Source organism: Sus scrofa, chromosome 1 (assembly GCF_054392235.1).
Source record: "Sus scrofa isolate SSC_HxYL_T2T_F1_AM1 chromosome 1, Sscrofa_HxYL_maternal_Yorkshire_Landrace_v2.0, whole genome shotgun sequence".
Classification (NCBI taxonomy): domain Eukaryota; kingdom Metazoa; phylum Chordata; class Mammalia; order Artiodactyla; family Suidae; genus Sus; species Sus scrofa.
The window spans coordinates 146,590,849-146,608,039 of record NC_139383.1 but is presented as its reverse complement, the minus strand read 5'-3'; the positions used below and the strand labels follow the sequence as shown (position 1 = coordinate 146,608,039).

General features: G+C 44.7%; 1 protein-coding gene across 4 annotated transcripts in view; it reads left to right on the top strand.

Moving 5' to 3' along the window:
• Positions 1 to 3,732: 3,732 nt before the first annotated feature.
• Positions 3,733 to 17,191, top strand: part of FAM169B (Protein) — a 98,597-nt gene continuing 85,138 nt past the window's right edge. For 2 of the 4 annotated variants that reach the window (XM_084975513.1, XM_005659772.4), the window contains exon 1: positions 4,182 to 4,244. In XM_084975513.1, coding sequence (XP_084831639.1) covers positions 4,220 to 4,244 — 25 coding nt within the window. In that variant the 5' untranslated portion in view covers positions 4,182 to 4,219. Of the gene's footprint in view, positions 3,998 to 4,181; positions 4,245 to 10,230; positions 10,809 to 17,191 lie in introns of those variants that run through there. The other 2 variants (XM_084975526.1, XM_084975518.1) reach the window with 2 other exon arrangements.

The window sequence follows — 17,191 nt, the reverse complement described above, 5'->3', positions numbered from 1 at the left end:
ATTGGAAACTGGTATAGAAGATACTAATTTTTTTTTTTTTTTTTTGTCTTTTTGCCATTTCTTGGGCCACTCCCGTGGCATATGGAGGTTCCCAGGCTAGGGGTGGAATCGGAGCCGTAGCCACCGGCCTACGCCAGAGCTGCAGCAACACTGGATCCGAGCTGCATCTGCAACCTATACCACAGCTCACAGCAACGCCGGATCTTTAACCCACTGAGCAAGGCCAGGGATCGAACCCTGAAACCTCATGGTTCCTAGTCAGATTCGTTAACCACTGAGCCACGCGGGAACTCCAGAAGATACTAATTTTTTATAACTTTGCCTATGAAATGTGAATCACTAGTTTGAAAAGTAGTGGTTTAAAATTTCTGGCTGGAGTTCCTCAGTGGACTAGCAGTTAAAAACATGTGTTGTTACTGCTGTGCCTCAGGACACTGCTGTGGTTAGAGTTCGATCCCTGGATCAGGAATTTTCACATGCCATGGGTACAGCTCAAAAAGCAAAATTTCTGGCAGTCTGCTAGGATACATCATCAGGTAATATTTTCCTTACAGTTTATAGAAGAAAAGTTTGCCTATATTTTTCCTCTGTCTTATATTTTTCTCTTTGATTTTTGCTAAAGTCTTGATTTTACTTCGTTTTTAAAGGACTAGACCACATCACTTTGACTGAAAAGTAACAACTGCTGCTACAGGAATTGGTTTATTTATTAAAATCCAGTAGCTTGCTAGCTCTATTTTTTAAATACTGGATTTTTCTTTCAAATTTCTCAAATACCTTGGGAATGGCTAGAACAGTTGTGTTCTTAACACTGAGGAAATTCCTGTGTAGATAAATGAGGCCAGATGGAGGAGGCAGCCGAGCACTTAACAACCTCCTGGAATGAAGGGAGGACCATACTGAAAACTTGCTCCAGGCCCCTATTTTCCGGTTTACTTATATAAACCATATTTTTCTTTTTTTTCTTGTTAGAGTCAAGGGCAATTTTGGTGTCAAAAGTGAACGCCATGTGGCTGAGAAGGTTTGAGGAAAGTTTAGGAATCCAACAACTTATGCAAGGACAATCTGATTGTCTACCTAGAAATTCTGTGATAATTGACTTAGAAACTACTGGACTTCATATAAGTGGTTGGATGTGAGAGTGGCATTTACCCTAGCTAATAGTTTTCTTATATACCAGCAATAACTGATTAGAAAATGTAATTGGAGAAAACAAAGAGCCATTCAAAATAGCCAGCAAACATCAGATATATGTAGGAATAAGCCTAGCAAGAAATATATGAAATCTATTTGTAAGAACTATAGAAACTAGGCAAAAAAAAAAAAAAAAAAAAAAGTCCTGACTAAACCAAGGTATGCTGTGTTCTTTGATGGGAGGACTCAAAACTTTAAAGATATTAATGTCATGCGAATTAATATTCAAAACAAGATGCAATCTTAGACTCCAATCTCCTTAATTAGCTGGTTCCAATATTTCATGAGGGAGGGTTTGTCCTCCTAGATATCAAAATATATGATAAAATTGGCAATTCAAATAATGCAGTATTGTAGAAATAGTGAAAATCAATAAAACAAGAGCCATAATGTATAAAGGGATTTCATATATGATTAAGGAAGGAATGCAAATTAGGAGAGGAAAGAGTGGATCATTTGATGGTGTGAGAACAATTATAGTTAGATCTATTCCTTATGCCATATACATAAACAAATTCTAGTTAGATTTAAAATTCAAATCTGAAGACCAAAACAATGCAAATATTTAAAGAAAATGTAGAAGAGTTTATTTCTAATTTGGAGGTAGTTTCAGCCTACTCAAGCAAGACAGAAAATCCAGAAACTCTAAAGGAAAAGAGGAAGTATTTGACTAAGTTCTTTTTTTTCACTTTTATTTTTTTATTACTCAATGACTCTTATTACATTTATAGTTGTACAACAATCAGCACAACCAAATTTTATAGTATTTCTATTCCAAATCTTCAGTGCCCTCCCCCACCCCCCAACCTGTCTCATTTGGAAACCATAAGTTTTTCAAAGTCTGTGAGTCAGTATCTATTCTGCAAAGAAGTTCATCATGTCCTTTTTTTAGCTTCCACATGTCAGTGATAGCATTTGATGTTGGTGTCTCACCATATGACTGACTTCACTTAGCATGATAATTTTTAGGTCCATCCATGTTGCTGCAAATGCTGTTATTTCTTTCCTTTTAATGGCTGAGTAATATTCCATTGTGTATATGTACCATATCTTCTGGATCCACTCCTCTGTTGATGGAATTTAGGTTGTTTCCATGACTGAATTCTGATTTTGGGCAGGAGTTGAATGAGAAAGAGGGGAATTTTCAGTCCATAAAAATTCTTTCTAGTTTTTTGTTTTGTTTTGTTTTGTTTTTTTAAAGAATATGTAGGAGTTCCCATTGTGGTTAGTGGGTTAAGAATCAACATAGTGTCCCTAAGGATGTGGGTTCGTCCCCTGGCCTCGCTCAGTGGGTTAAGGATCTAGCATTGCCACAAACTACTGGGTAGGTCCCAGATGAAGCTCTGATCTGGTATTGCTGGCTGTGGCATAGGCTGTCATCTGCAGGTCTGATTTGATCCCTAGCCTGGGAACTTCCATATATCGAGGGTGTGGCAGTAAAAAGGGGGGGGGGGGAAGCATGTAATCAGGTACTGTGTCAGTATGTAGAAAAACACAAAAGCTTAAAAAGTGTAACAAGGCCTTTGAAGAAGTACATTTTACAGCAGAAATTAATGAACCTTCAGCCCTATGTGCCAACAGCTTAAGTAACATTCACCATTTTCAGGGGCTCAACAAAGGCACAGAGATTTGTTCCCACCTCAGGGCCTTTGCACTTGCTATAGCCCTTGCCATTTTCCCTTCCTACATGTTTACTGCCCTGACTTTCTTCATATTTTTGCTTGAAAGTCATCCTTTCAACAAGGCTTACAATTAACTATTTTAAATTGTAAAACTCCCTTCCCATTCCCTCTCTCTATTTTTTTCCTTAGCTCTTTTTAAAAATATACGTTAAATCTAGAACAGTAAAAGGCATATAGTAGGAATTTAATAAATATGTACTGAATGAAAACAAGGTATTTGGAGGAGTTAAGTGCCCAGAATGCTATCATCCAAGGATCTCTGAGTTTTCATCATTGTAGAAAATGAAATCTCACACTTCCAAGAGGTGACTCTGGGCTCTAAGACACAGTCAATACATCCTGCATAATGTGCAATGGAAGTAGAGCTGGGACCATTTTCATCCTCTAAATGGGGGTGCCCTGGTCTTCCCTAGGGTGTGTTGCTCCGAAGCTGGGGTCACATGGCAGGGAGTAGATAAGAGGTTCCTCTGAGCCACTGTTTGCTGGGGTGCAGGCAGAAGTTAAATGAATTCCAGACTCATCCTGGGAGGTAGAGGATCATAACGGCTGAGAATGTAGCTTAAGGGAGCCAGTCCAGAAGGGCAAACCTCAGAGCTGACAACCAAACAGGGGAGGTGCCAGCTCACTGACCACAGGCCTTTGGGTTCCAAGGCCATTGGCATTTTGACACCACCCCTGCTCCCCACCTCTCCCGTTAAAAAACACCTTGAAACAAGTCAAGAAGAAATACTAGAGAAACAGGTGCTTCTCATTGACTTTTGCTATTTCAAGTGAGCACAAGCTTAAACATTTAATACATAAAAGCATCAGTTATCAGAAAAAGCACTTTATAGTCAGGGGAAAAAAAACCTGAAAAGACTGAAAAAATGGTGGAAAAGATTACTGGATGTCCTGCATTATGGGTGCATATTGTCTTCTAGCTAGTTTTCGACTGTGTAAATTTTCAAAAAGGGATACTACAAGGGATGCTAGCCCATAGAAACAGAAATACTAGAAGGAAGTGGAAAGGGGCGCAGACATCGGGGTATCGCGTCCAAGCTGAGGGGTACTGGCAAGCGCTTGGGGATGAGAACAACTTCTCCAACATTTGTAAGAGGAATACCAGCTGCTCCTCAGAGGTGGTGAGTTCGCTTTGCAAAGTGTGTAGGGAGCCGGGGGGTCGCTCGCGAGGCACGCAAGACTGTGGCCCCAGGGCAGAGGGCGAGGGAGGGGAACAGGGACACCAGGGACAGTCCCCAGGGCTGGTACGGGGAAGCCCCAGGAGAGGAGGCGGGGACGGGGGCGGCCTGGGGGAGGGGGCGGGACGGGGCGGGGCGCTGCGCCCGGGGAGCAGGAGCTTGGAGATGGAGGCTGGCGGCCGAGCTGCAGGTAAGGGGAGCCCCGACCAGCCGGCCCGGAGCCCGCCCGCCTCCCTGGCCGTCGGCCACGCGGGCCCCACCCCGAGTGTCGGGTTTCAATGGCTGGGCTGGGCAAAAAGCTACTGGCCTCTGCGCTGCAAAACGAGACCGTAAACAGCGCGCCGGGGCCAGGGGAACTTTCCCCGGAGTCTGCGCCAGGGCGCCGCGAGCTGCGCACCTGTCGCCGCCGGGGAACGTAATGGCTAGCGTCCCGGGATGTCGGGGGACGGGACCCGCGGGGCTCCGGCGCTCATCCTGAAGGGCAACCCCTGTAGCGAGGGGTTGCGACCTGTAGCGACCGCTGACCTGGCCTGGCGAACTCCTTGCTTTCCCATAGCCTTGGTGGCTTTGTCTGTGAAATGGGAAGAGCCCGGTAGGGAAGGTAGCGACCGCTGACCTGGCCTGGCGAACTCCTTGCTTTCCCATAGCCTTGGTGGCTTTGTCTGTGAAATGGGAAGAGCCGGGTAGGGAAGGTGCAGGAAAGCACCTCAGGTGATGGCGGGCGCCCCTGTCGCCCCCGCCCTCCGCCGTCCCAGGTCTGCAGCTTCCCGCCCCGCGTCCGGTGCGCAGCTGGCATGCTGACCCGGGTTAGCCGGCAGGCGAGTCTGGATTTGGGAGCGCCGCCCCTACCCCAGAGCCTGCCACCTCCCACGCGTCCCTTGCCGGCCCCCTCTCTGGAGAACTGAGCGGAGCCATGCGACATCTGAGTCTGAAAGCACGTGGAACAGCCACTCTCAGGGGTTTCTACCGGTCCTGCAAAGGAAAGAGTGTTTAGAAGGGAGCAAGCATAAGGTCATTGGATGCCCAGAAAGTGCCTCTTTCCCTGTTGCACCCTTATCTTGTTTCCGCGGGGACCAGCGGCAGGAACGGGCTCCTTGGCCAGGTCCTTATGTCCCCTGCACATCTAGTTTGGCCCTGGAGCCTTGCACCCACATGCAGTCAGACAAAGATTTTCTCCCACCGCACATCCCTGTGAGGGAAAACCCAATCTTATGGAAGCTCATCTGCCTTTTATTAGGTGCCAACGTGGGCAAATTGCTTGTTTTTATGACCCATATTCAAAAGCTGTGATTTTGACTTATTTCCCCCGTTTTGAAGAAAGTGAGTTAAGGAGAAAAGATGGTCATTAACCATTTGTATGAATTATTTACATCTTCCCTGAAAGTTTCCATTAGTCTAGAGATTGAAAAAAGGGTTTTGTCTCCAGTTTTAGAGGGAGAAGTACTATTTCGTTTTTGATTTTTCTGTGGTCATTTGTGGAAAGTTGGTCGTCAGGACTGTGGATAGTGAGTGCTTGTTTATTGCCAGTTTATTGTTTGAGAACTGAGGCAAGAAGAAAAATCAACTTGCCTCTTTTCTTTTTCTTTTCTTTTCTTTTCTTTTCTTTTCTTTTCTTTTCTTTTCTCTTCTTTTCTTTTCTTTCCGTGGCTGCAGCTGTAGGCTCTGGAAGTTCCCAGGCCAGGAGTCAAATTGGAGCCTCATCCTAGAGCTTTACCATAGCCATGGCAACGCCAAATCCTTAACCCTTGGATGGAAGCCAGGGATCAAACCCTCATCCTCACAGAGACAATGTCAGGTCCTTAGCCACAACTCACACTTTTGATATCACCTTTCTCACCTGCAAAATGGAGAATTTGCCCACTTGGGGACTTACTGTACAGAAATAGCTCATGTATTTTGAACACTTAGCAGGTCTGCACACAAAATTGCTCAGTTTAGCGTTCTCCTTTCCCTTCCCCCTCAGAGTGGTGCCGTGAGTCAGAGAGTTCCTCCCAACTCTTTTTTTTTTTTTTTTTTTTTCCGTAGGGCCACACCCAGGACATATGGAGGTTCCCAGGCTAGGGGTCTGATCTAATCAGAGCTATAGCTGCCAGCCTATGCCATAGCCACAGCAATGCCAGATCCAAGCACGTCTGCAACCTACTCGACAGCTGATGACAATGCCAGATCCTTAATTCATTGAGTGAGGCCAGGGATCGAACCCGCAACCTCATGGTTCCTAGTTGGATTCATTAACTGCTGCACCACGACGGGAGCTCCTCCTGTAACTTTTAGAGCTGCTCTTATTCTACCTAATCTTACTCTGCTTAAATGGGACAAGTAATGGTAATTTCATCTTCTGGAAAAGTGTAGTTGGCCTAAATGGTTTAAGGATTTTCCTGTATTTATTTCAGCGTTTGCTGTGGCTTTCCTCGTTGCTGATGGCCCAGATGACACACAGCAGTTGCACATTAATCATTTCCACATGTGCTAGATCCTAACGGATTGGAGTTTTACATAGCTGAACTGTTGCCCAAGCTTTGATAGCCCATTTCCATAAAGGGCTTCAGCAAACCATGCCTACATGGGAATCCTTTTTCTTTTTAGCAAAGAAGCATGAAATGGGGAATTGTGCTTTCAGACATGGCTGTATCCAGGTCCCCACTTCACTCTAGCACTGAAATGTAAGGAAAGGGTATGTGACATTCTCCTGGGAGTTGCCTCTGTAGATGGTGTATCAATATTGGTGTGTGTGGATGGGGGGGTATCCTCAATAATTCAAGACATGCCCACCTTCGCGTTCCCGGCCACACACATGTTCTCTTTCTCTCTCTGAGAGTTTGTATGTGTCTAATTTCCCTGATGCTGAAGACCGTCTTGGGTTCCACTAGGCCATCTGTCGCTGTCATTTCAGTTTGGACTATACTAAAAAGGAGTAAGAAAGTCAGGCTCGGCCCAGTCCTGTTATTCCTCTTGTCCTTTACCTTGATCCCCCTTTGTCTATAAAATAGGGACTTGACCTGCCTCATAAGGATTAGATGAAGCTGTGTTCATCAGAGTGGACTGCTGGGCCCCTCGTGAACTTTTGAGTAGACCCAGAGAACGTCCTTTGTTTTGCCCCTCTTCCCTTCTGTTTACACAGAAAGTTGCGACGTTTGTGAGAATGACCTATTTTATGATCTCCATTTCGGAATCTGGTTTAGTGTTCCAATTTAGAAAAGTTAGGTGCTGGACAGTTTGCCCCGGTCATAAAGCAGAGCTTTGGAGACAGGGAAGCTAGCAAGCAAGGAGGAAAATCTGTGATGACTCTGAAGCTTGGTTTGGGGGTATAGGGACAGGGGTAATGCCAATAAAGCAACCTACTCTGGGAAGGAGAAAACCTGATGCAGTCTCAACAGAGTAATTTCAAAATGTTTCAGTATCTTCCCACTGGAGACACCGAAGAGTTAAAGCAACACTGACTCTGGAGCAGAGGGGGAATCTAGAAAGGGCAGTAAGGACTCTGAGCTCTCTTAGGGACCCCTGTCACTGAATGGAGAGAGCAGAGCTAATGGGACCTAGGGAGGGTGTCCCTGGGAGATGGAAGGAGAGGAGCTGAGGGCTCAGCCCAAAGGCTCTGGGAGGGAGAAGCTCTGAGAACTTGTGATGAGATTCCAGTGGAGGAGGGACCGGGGAGTTCCCATTGTGGCTCAGCCTTAATGAACCCAACTAATATCCCTGGCCTTGCTCAGTGGGTTAAGGATCTGGTATTGCCATGAGCTCTGTGTAGGTCATGGATGCAGGCTTGGATCCTGAGTTACTGGGCTGTGGTGCAGACCAGCAGCTGCAGTTCCGATTCAACTCCTAGCCTAGGAATTTCTGTGTGCTGCAGGTGAAGCCCTAAAAAGCAAAAAACAAACAAAAAAACAACCCCCACCCCAAAACCCTAAAAACAACCAAAAAAACAAAGGAGGAGGGACCAGAAAGAAAAGAAGCCCGGGGTGGGGGGGGGGCAGGGCGTTGGCATGTTACTGTCACTTAACCTAAAACCTGAAGCCCTGCCACCGCCCCCCTCCCGCCCCAACTGTTTCATAAGCATTTGCAGAGACAAGACCACGGAGAAGGAGGGAGAAGGCTGCTCTTGAGGGTGTATGAGGGAGGGAGGGTGGCGTTTCCCTTGCATTTTGGTGGAGGAGACTTGAAGACATTTTTGGTAGCCTAACCCTTAGGAGCTCTTTACTGCCCCCCAAGTATTGCTCAAAGCATTATTTTAATTGGTCCTCATAGTAAATAGTAAACACAGATGCTATTATCCAGTTTTACTGTTGAGGAAGCAGAGGCACAGAGATAAAGTAACTTGCCTAAGGTCACCTGGCTAGTAAGTGGCAGTGTTGGGGTTCAGATTGGGGGGTGATGGTGGTGGTGTCTGACTCCCCAGAGAAAGGAACCTGTCAGAGGGTGATGTTCCCCCCACCACCCCCAAATGGAGACTCAGGAAGGTAATAATCCATGAGCCAGTTCTTCAGAGATGACTTCAATGTTAACATAATCCTTCAAAAAAAAATCAAATATTCATCAGCCATTTGGGGTCTTCTGTAGTTCAAGGTGTAGAAGTGTTTTCTTAGAGGAACAAGGACCTGGCCAAGTATGGGGAATCTCAGTTCCTGGGGGGCAGGGCCTCACTGGAGGACAGAGGGATGGGCAATGGGACTCCACATCACTGAGACCAAGTGCTTTTCATGCCCCGGCCAGGTCTCCATTCCTTCACTGCGAGGGAACAGAAAGGATAAGACAGTTCCTAAAAGTCCACTTTGTCAGTCACCTCCCATCACTGTAACCAAACTGTAACCCTGTAGGGGGGCAGGACCCTTATTGATCTTTATGTCCTGGTGCTCTGGTGTCCTGGCACACAGTAGGAACTCTATGTGCTTTAAAGGGAGGAATCATTTCCTTTTGGGTGCTGATGAAGACCTTGTTGGTTCCCTGGCTATAGAAGGACTGCTGGGAGCATTTTTTTTTTCTTTTTTGGTGGCCCCACAGCATATGGAGAACCCGGGCTAGGGATCAGAGCTAAGCCACAGTTGCCACGTACACTGCAGCTGCAGCAACACCAGATCCTGTAATCCATCGTGTCAGTGGGGGATTGAACCTGTGACTGGTGCTGCAGAGATGCTACCAATCCCATTGCACCAGAGCGGGATCTCCTGCTGCCAGAATTTTGAAGCCTGTGTGTATGGGGATGTGGGGTGATGCAGGTGACCTTAGGCAAGTTACTTTATCTCTGTGCCTCTGCTTCCTCAACAGTAAAATGGGATAATAATAGCGTCTGTGTTTACTATTTACTATGAGGACCAATTAAGGTAATGCTTAGAGCAGTACTCCCTGGAGTGGAGTGCCACTCATCAGCCGATTCCCTGGAATGTCATTACAGGGGTCCCACTCTTCCTGGGAAGGCCTGGTCCTGAGTGGGTTCTCCTAATGGCCTGGGCATTTTGTATGTTACCTGTCTGTTGGTGGTGATTCTTTGCCATGCCTTCCGTCCTATAGATGGTTTGTTCACCCTCATCTGTAGCATCAAGAGCTGTATTACGTCTTGTTAAACAGGGATCTCTGCAGTATGAAGCTGGGCCAGAGATGTCTGGTGTCCTGACCTCCCCTGGCTCCTGCCATGGCCTGGCAGGATGGAGTGAGTGACCTGGTGGCCAGAACTTAGGCCGTGCAGTGGGAAGGGAGCGGGCACTGAGGTGTTGTCTTTCTGACCTTTGAAACCCTAGTCTGGTGACCGGCTGATTGGCCTTAGCTGGGTTGGTTCCTGACAGCAGCTGGCTCCTGGCTCCTCTGATGACATTCTTATTTGTAGCTCAGCCCTGGGAAATTCCCAACAGAGGATTAGAGGAGATGACTATGTTTTCTGCTCTGCCGAGTGGTACGGAAACCAACTTCAGGGCAAAATTCAAGCACACACTTGTTGGTCAGAGGCTCCTGGGGTCAGGTGACTTTTAAAATCAGGGCTATTGTGTGGGTTGGGGTAAGGTTGCAGTTAAATGACTGTCAGTAGCAACTGAAAGTCTGGGGCCTCTGCATAATGCTGATTAGGATGTAACAGCTGTGGTTTACAAATTCCATGCCTTTTAGGGCACCCATCCTCTGCTGTGGGTTTTCTTTTCCAAAACGGGCTGTCAGGGAGCTTTGGTGGGGGTGGGACACCCAGGTTGTATGAATTCAAAGGCCACTGTCCGTCGAAATCCAAGCGTGTCTCTCTCCCTGCTTCTCTGGCCCTCTCAGAGCACCCTCACATCAGACCCTTTGCATTCGCGTTCCCCATGCCCAGGCACTGCTTCATTTCCTGCTTAAACCAAATGCCTATTGTCCGTCAAGGCATAGAATCAATTCCATGCTTCTTTGCTCCTCCGAAGCAGGGCAGCCACAGGGCCCCAAAGCTGAGGGCAGAGGGCAGAGGGGGAGCTCACATCTTTGTGTGTGTGCCCAGGGCTCCTAAGGCCCCAACCCTTCTAGACCACTTGATTTCCTTGTCTTGCACAGATTAAGATAAATGCTTTTTTTTTGGAAACCAAATCTCTAACCACCACTCAAAAATTCCATTGACAGAGAAAGGCGTATTGATTTCTTCTTTGCATTACCCCTCATCCAATACCCTGAACGTTCTATTCAGTGGAGGTGCTTGAGAAGTTGATGCGGGGGAGGTGGGGGGACCAACATTGCAGAGACTTCCACTGACAGTGCTGTCTCCCCACCCACTTGTGCTCTGTGAATGCTGCTTAGTGGACCAGTTTGGGTGAGTGTGTGCATGTGGGTTCAGGGGGTCCAGGCCCAAACAGTGAATTTTACTTGGTTGTTCATTTTGAACTTTCCAATGAGTGATTTCTGTAATGCATGTGCGTTGCCCACATTTGGGCTATTAGAACGTCTTGGAAAAATGTTTTTGTAAGCTATGTAGAAGGAAAGGAATTGCTCTGTGTCTTCTCAAAATGCATGATAATTGAATAAAAATATTATTAAGATATTAAAAAATGCTTGGCTAAAAACACTAATAAAAATTTGTCCTTGTGCAAAAGCATAGCCTAGTATTTGTTGATGAATATGTTTTTAATCATAAAAATTAAATACAAATATTGACAGGTCATCTTGTTTTCATTTCTTGCCTTCTTTTAAATTGAGATTGCCCCCCCCGGCTCTAATTCCATTTTTTCTCTCTCCTATTTTGAAATTTAATATCTATATTCCTATTCTTTCAGGGGCTTAGGCATTTTAATATGCGTGTTAGCTCTAATTAATCCTGAAATTAATCAGTTTTATACTTTTTCTGGGATCATATAAGGGCCTTAGAATGTCTTCACTCCAATTACTTCCTTAGTTCTATTATGATGTTTTTATCTTCTTAAATTAGATGTTTTTGTTCTGTATGGTCAGCACTGGCTTGGGTTTTATCCACATGTTTCTCATTTTCTTTGCTCCCATTCCTTCTTGACTAATTTCCTCTTGAGGTCAATTTATTTTCCCTTGATAGGCATCCTGTAGAAAAAACTTTAGTGAGGATCTGCTGGTAGTAAACTCAGATTTTGTTTTTCTAAAAAGTTTTTTATTTCACCCACATTCTTGGAAGTTGCTTCTGCTTGATGGAGGATGAAAGTTAGTTTCCTTTAACACTTTAAAAATGTTCTTCCATCGTCTCCTAGCTTCCATAGTTGCTATTAAGAGGGTCTTTCCCTCTGGCAGCTTTCATGGTCATCTTTTTGTGTTTGTTCTTTTGCAGCTTGACCACATTGTGTTTAGGAGGTGAGTTTTATTTTTTCCTGCTTTGTGTTTAGTTAGGATTCCACCATCTGAGGATAGGTGTCTTTCATTATTTCTGGAAGAATTTCAATCAGTCTCTCTTCAAATCTTGACTGTTAACTACTTTTTCCCTCCTTCTGGAAGTTCAGTTACATTGTTCGCCAGACCCCATTTTTCTACCCTCTCTCTCTCTTAACCTGCCTTTCATATTTTCCACTTATTCTTTTTCAGCTGCATTCTGGGTAATTTCTTCAGGTATTTTCTAGTTCATTGGCCACTAAGCCATTCATTTCTATGCTCTACTTTTTTTCTCCCTAGAATATTATTAGGAAATTAAAAAAAAATCTTGGTCCTTTACATTCCTTATTTAGACTGCTTTAAACATATTTCATATCTCTAGCTTCTGTGTTAGATAATTTCAGTATCTACAGTCTCTGTGGGTTTGAGGCTATAGTTTGTGCTGACTCTTTTGTGGCAGTTTATTTCATCATATGTTAGAGATTTTTGAAATCAGGGCTGAATGACCCCAAAGCTCTTGCCCACATGCCCTCATGTCTGTGTGGCCTGATGTTGGGGAGGTCTGACAAGATGGCATCATTTTTGTGGATGCATCATCTGTGTTTTCAGATGGGTTCAGCTTGTAATACCTCAAGGAAAATAGTGTTTTAGAATAATGTACATCTTATTCTGTTGGCAGTTTCATCAATTTCCCCCTTTGGAAAAAGCTAGGCTCTTAACAGAATTTGGCTGTTTCCAATGTTAGTATTTATTTATTTCAGTGTTAGTTTATAAATATGCCACAATATGAAAGCTGCTTGTTGAATTTCATTGACTTATATGGAGGGGAAGGACTAATATTGGTCAGCTTGGCCCCTCACCCCACACACCAGTTAGCAGCATGTTCTGACTTGTCTACTACCAACATCTAGCTCAACCCTGCCATCCCCTTTTTGTCATCTTCACTGCCATTGTTAGTCTTAGTCTAAGCCATCATCATCACTTGAATCAACTTGCTCTGCCTCTGATTTGGGTTTCCCACTGCAGTATGTTCTGGAGGCAGCAGGAAACACACACTCCAGTTATCATGCCCCACTGAGGACCCTTCAGTAGTCTCTTATTGCATTTTTCTTGAAACCTGAAGTATGGAATTTTCCCAGGGTCCTGTTACTCTGGCCCCTGTCTGCCTGCTTCCCATGACTCTTGCCCATCTTCCCTTGTCCAGCCATGCTGCAGGCATACTAGCCGCACTTGAGCTCTTTGACTCCCTCTGCTCCTTTCTTCCTCGTGCATGGGCTGCTCCTTAAGTCTGGGTGGCCCTTAGCCCTGATCTGCACGAGGCGTGCATTTTATTCTTCAGTTCTTCTGCTCAAAGTTTACTTCCTTAGAGACACATTCCCATGTCATCCTGTCCCCTGTCTCCCACCTCCTTTGTCACTTACTTCCCTCCATACCATCGAGGTATTTAACTGCTTTTGGGTCTCCTGACCAGGCTGTAAGTTCTGTAACAGCAGAGGCTATTTCTGCTTTTTTACCAGTGTATTGACTAGCACTTAGTATGGTGTCTGGCAATGGTAGGAAAGTTCCTAAATGATGGCCATGATTGTTTTATATTATACATTTATAAAATAGCTTTTTAGCAGAAGCGTTTTTCAAACCTTTGCTGTGAGGTTGCTATTGAATGTGATCCAGGTCCCAAAAGACCTCTTTCCAGGACCGTAGGGGACCAGAAAGACTTTGGGCTACAATGAGGTCACCCTTGGGCAGAGGCTCTGGGAGCAGGGATCACAGAGGCCTCCGGGTATTACTGCTGCTACTACTACTATTATAGTTTTAAAAACAGGTAGTAGTTTTTTTTCCTCCAAGCCTTAATGTGGTTTTCCAAGTGACAGTAAACACTCAGCCTGTCCTCTTTTCACTGCAGCTATTTCCCAGCTTCTGCCCCCTTTCTTGGGGGTGTGGTCCAGCTGGACATCAGGCAGAGGTAGCATCAATGTACTTTGATGCAGGTGCTGTGAGGAAGCCTGTGCAGGTAGCCCATTTAGACCACATCAGCCTCACCATGTAGCCTCTTTGTGAATTCATGTCTTTCTAATTATTACAAGCTTTTTAAAGTAGTTGTTAAAAATTATTAATATGTGGGCAAAAGAGTTGAAGAGGCATTTCTCCAAAGATGTACAAATGACCAGTAAGCATGTAAAAAGATGCTCAACATCACTGATCATTAGGGAAATACACATCAGTACCACAATGAGATACCACCTCACAACCATTTGCATAGCTGTTATCAGATAAAGCAGAAAATTACAAGTGTTGGGTGAGAATGTGGAGAAACTGGAACCCTTGTGCATTAGTGGTGGCAATGTGAAGTGGTACAGGCACTGTGCAGTATGGAAGTTCCTCAAAAAAAATAAACATTGAATCACCATATGATCCAGCAAGTCCACTTCTGAGTCTATACCCAAAAGAAGTAAAAGCAGGCACTGGAAGAGCTATTTCTAGGTCTGTATTCATGGTAGCACTTATCACAATAGGCAAAAAGTGGAAGCAACCCAAGTGACCATTGACAGATGAATGGATAAGCAAAATGGGAAGTATGCGTGCGTGTGTGTGAGGGTAAAATGGAATATTATTCATCCTCGGAAAGGCAGGTATTTTAAACTGCTATATTGAGCACTGGCTGTCATTTGCTGCGGGTACATATTGTGTGGTCTTTGACAACATATATGTACAGGAATTGGTGAAGGCCTTGATGGGAATCTTAAGACCTGAGTTTTGAGTCTCAGCCGCATTACTAACTTTCCATTTTTGAACCTGTTTCCACATCTGATGGGGTTAGTGCTTTGTTCTTTCTTGACTTCAAAGGGTTGATATAAGTTTCAAATAAGCGAGGGAGTATAACTGTCCTCTGTACATGGGAAAACACTGTACAAAAATTTAAAAGGGTACATTCTAATGTGAGAACATATCACTACTTTTCTAGTAACTTTTTTTTTCTCCCAACTAGTACCTGAGAAGCTTTGTTTAGCCACAGAAGGCAGAATGTTAACTCTCTTTTATAATGCCTTTAGTTTAGAGCTGAGCTGGTACTTACTTAGATGTAAATATTTGTATTTGGTAGGTATTTCTTTGTCTACTTTGTAGTTTTACCTGGCAGAATCCAGTGCCTTTATAAAAATGTGGTGTTTTGGAGTTCCCTGGTAGCCTAATGGTTAAGGATCCAGTGTTGTCACTGCTGTGGCTCTGGTTACTGCTGTGGTGTGGGTTCCATCTCCAGTCCAGGAAATTCTACATGCTGTGGGTGTGCCCCCCGCCAAAGTAGCTTTCCTTTTTTTTTTTCACTGTTATTTAGGGCCACACCCATGGCATATGGAAGTTCCCAGGCTAGGGGTTGAATCAGAGTTGCAGCTGCTGGCCTACAGCACAGCCTTGGCCACGTCAGATCCAAGCCACGTCTGCAACCTACATCATTGCTCACGGCAATGCCAGATCTCTAACTCACTGCGTGAGGCTAGGGATAGAACCCACATCCTCATGGGTGCTAGCTGGATTCATTTCTGCTGTGCCACAACAGGAAGTCCCCCCCAAAAAGGTAGCTTTCTTAACACATTTCCAGATACTGGAAGTAACTGCACTTTCCCTAAGTGAATCATCATCCAGGCTTAAGGTAATTCCATTCTTCTCCATCCATTCTCCATGTGTGATGGCCAGGGCTAAAGCAGGGGGCACTGGCTTAATCTAGAACTGGGCCATGGAGAATGGGGGCTAGTCTACTTTCAACTTGTTGCTTTGCATGGGTCCAAGCATGCCAGATAGAAACCCAGTTTTGGTCCTCTTTAGAAATAATATTGTTTGCAGTGTAATAGATGCACATATAGGGATGGGATTTCTGGAGGAAAATTTATGAAGTCCATTAACAACTACAGTTTGGGGGTAAGTTCTGAGAAATGTCATTCTGTGACTAATGGATAAAAGCTTAATGATGATGACGAATTATTTTTCTTCCTCCCATTGTGTGCTGTGTGGTTTAGGGTTTTGGTTCCATGATGGACAACTGCTCCCCTGAAGCATTTTCCCACCAGCTTCAGGGCCACCACATGTTGCGGTGGTGTTACTGATACTGAGGTTTGGTATTTTTACAAGTTCCTGGTCAATTAATTCAGGATAAAGAGTCAGGTTTTCCATGTTCTCCTGAGCCTATGCCAAAGCCCTCTTCCTTCCTGGTAAAGATTACACTCATAGGGCACCGTAATGATGGCCCCATGGGATAGAGCGGCTTAAGTTCAGGGGTGCGGCAGACCTGAGAGCTTCCTACAGTTGTGTCAGGTGAGGAACCCTCTTCTGTTACCATTCACGAGGAAGCAGATATTTGAGATGCTATTTCCGCCTGTCTGCCCCAAATAGGGCTCCACAGTTGTCCCCAAATGTGTGTGATACCTCTTTGAATGCAAAAGGAACAGTATGTTTCAGTCCCACCTCATCCCCCTTCTCAGGGGGAACAATCATTTTATTCTTGGTATCATTTGCTAAGAGTAAGAGGCACCAATGCTCAGATTACAAGACCTTCATATTAAAAGCAATTAGGATTACATAAATCCTCGTGTGGGTGGCACATCAAGTTATCTGCATATTTTACCATCTTAGATTTAGGACAAGTGATTTATTCTCAGCCAAGGCAATGACAAGTTGCAAGTTGGCCAATACTAAATCTGTGATAACAGAGCAACAGGCTCCCTGTCAATTACTGGTAATGAAACCTCTCCTGCTACCACCTGCAGACCTTTCCTGGCGCTTCCTCCTTCCCTGACAATTTTGCTCATCTGCTCAGAAATTCTAACATATTCTGCATTCTGTCTTCCAACTTTTTTTTTTCAATTCTTTTGCTAAGAATATTTTGGCAATCAGATGCTCTTCAAAACCCAACAAAAATATCCAAGTGTGTATTTGCTTCACCTTCTGTTCTCCTCTCCTCTCTGTAGAAGATTGCTTTGCTGACACCATGGACCCCTTTTCCCATGGTCCTTGAACTCCAGGCATTTGCCTGTTTTCTGCCTGTCTGATAGTCATGGGTCCCCCTGCCTGGATGTTATGTCAAAGCACACTTCTCTAAGGAATGATTTGTCATCTGTCAGTCAATATTCTGGGACTGGGGTTTCCTAGTTAAATCAATTTGGGAGATAAAGGCTAGATTAAGCAAATCCCATTGCTGCAGGATGTCTAAATGTCCTGATAGCTGATAGGTGCATAGAACTTGTAGCAGTGAGCTCTGAGTGTCACAGGTGGTCCTCTTTTCCATACTTGCTGGCCTCAGACACCTCCTTCCACATCATATCTTGTGAAGGAAGTGTTCCACAGGATATTTGCATGAAATTGAGCCATGATCCAAGG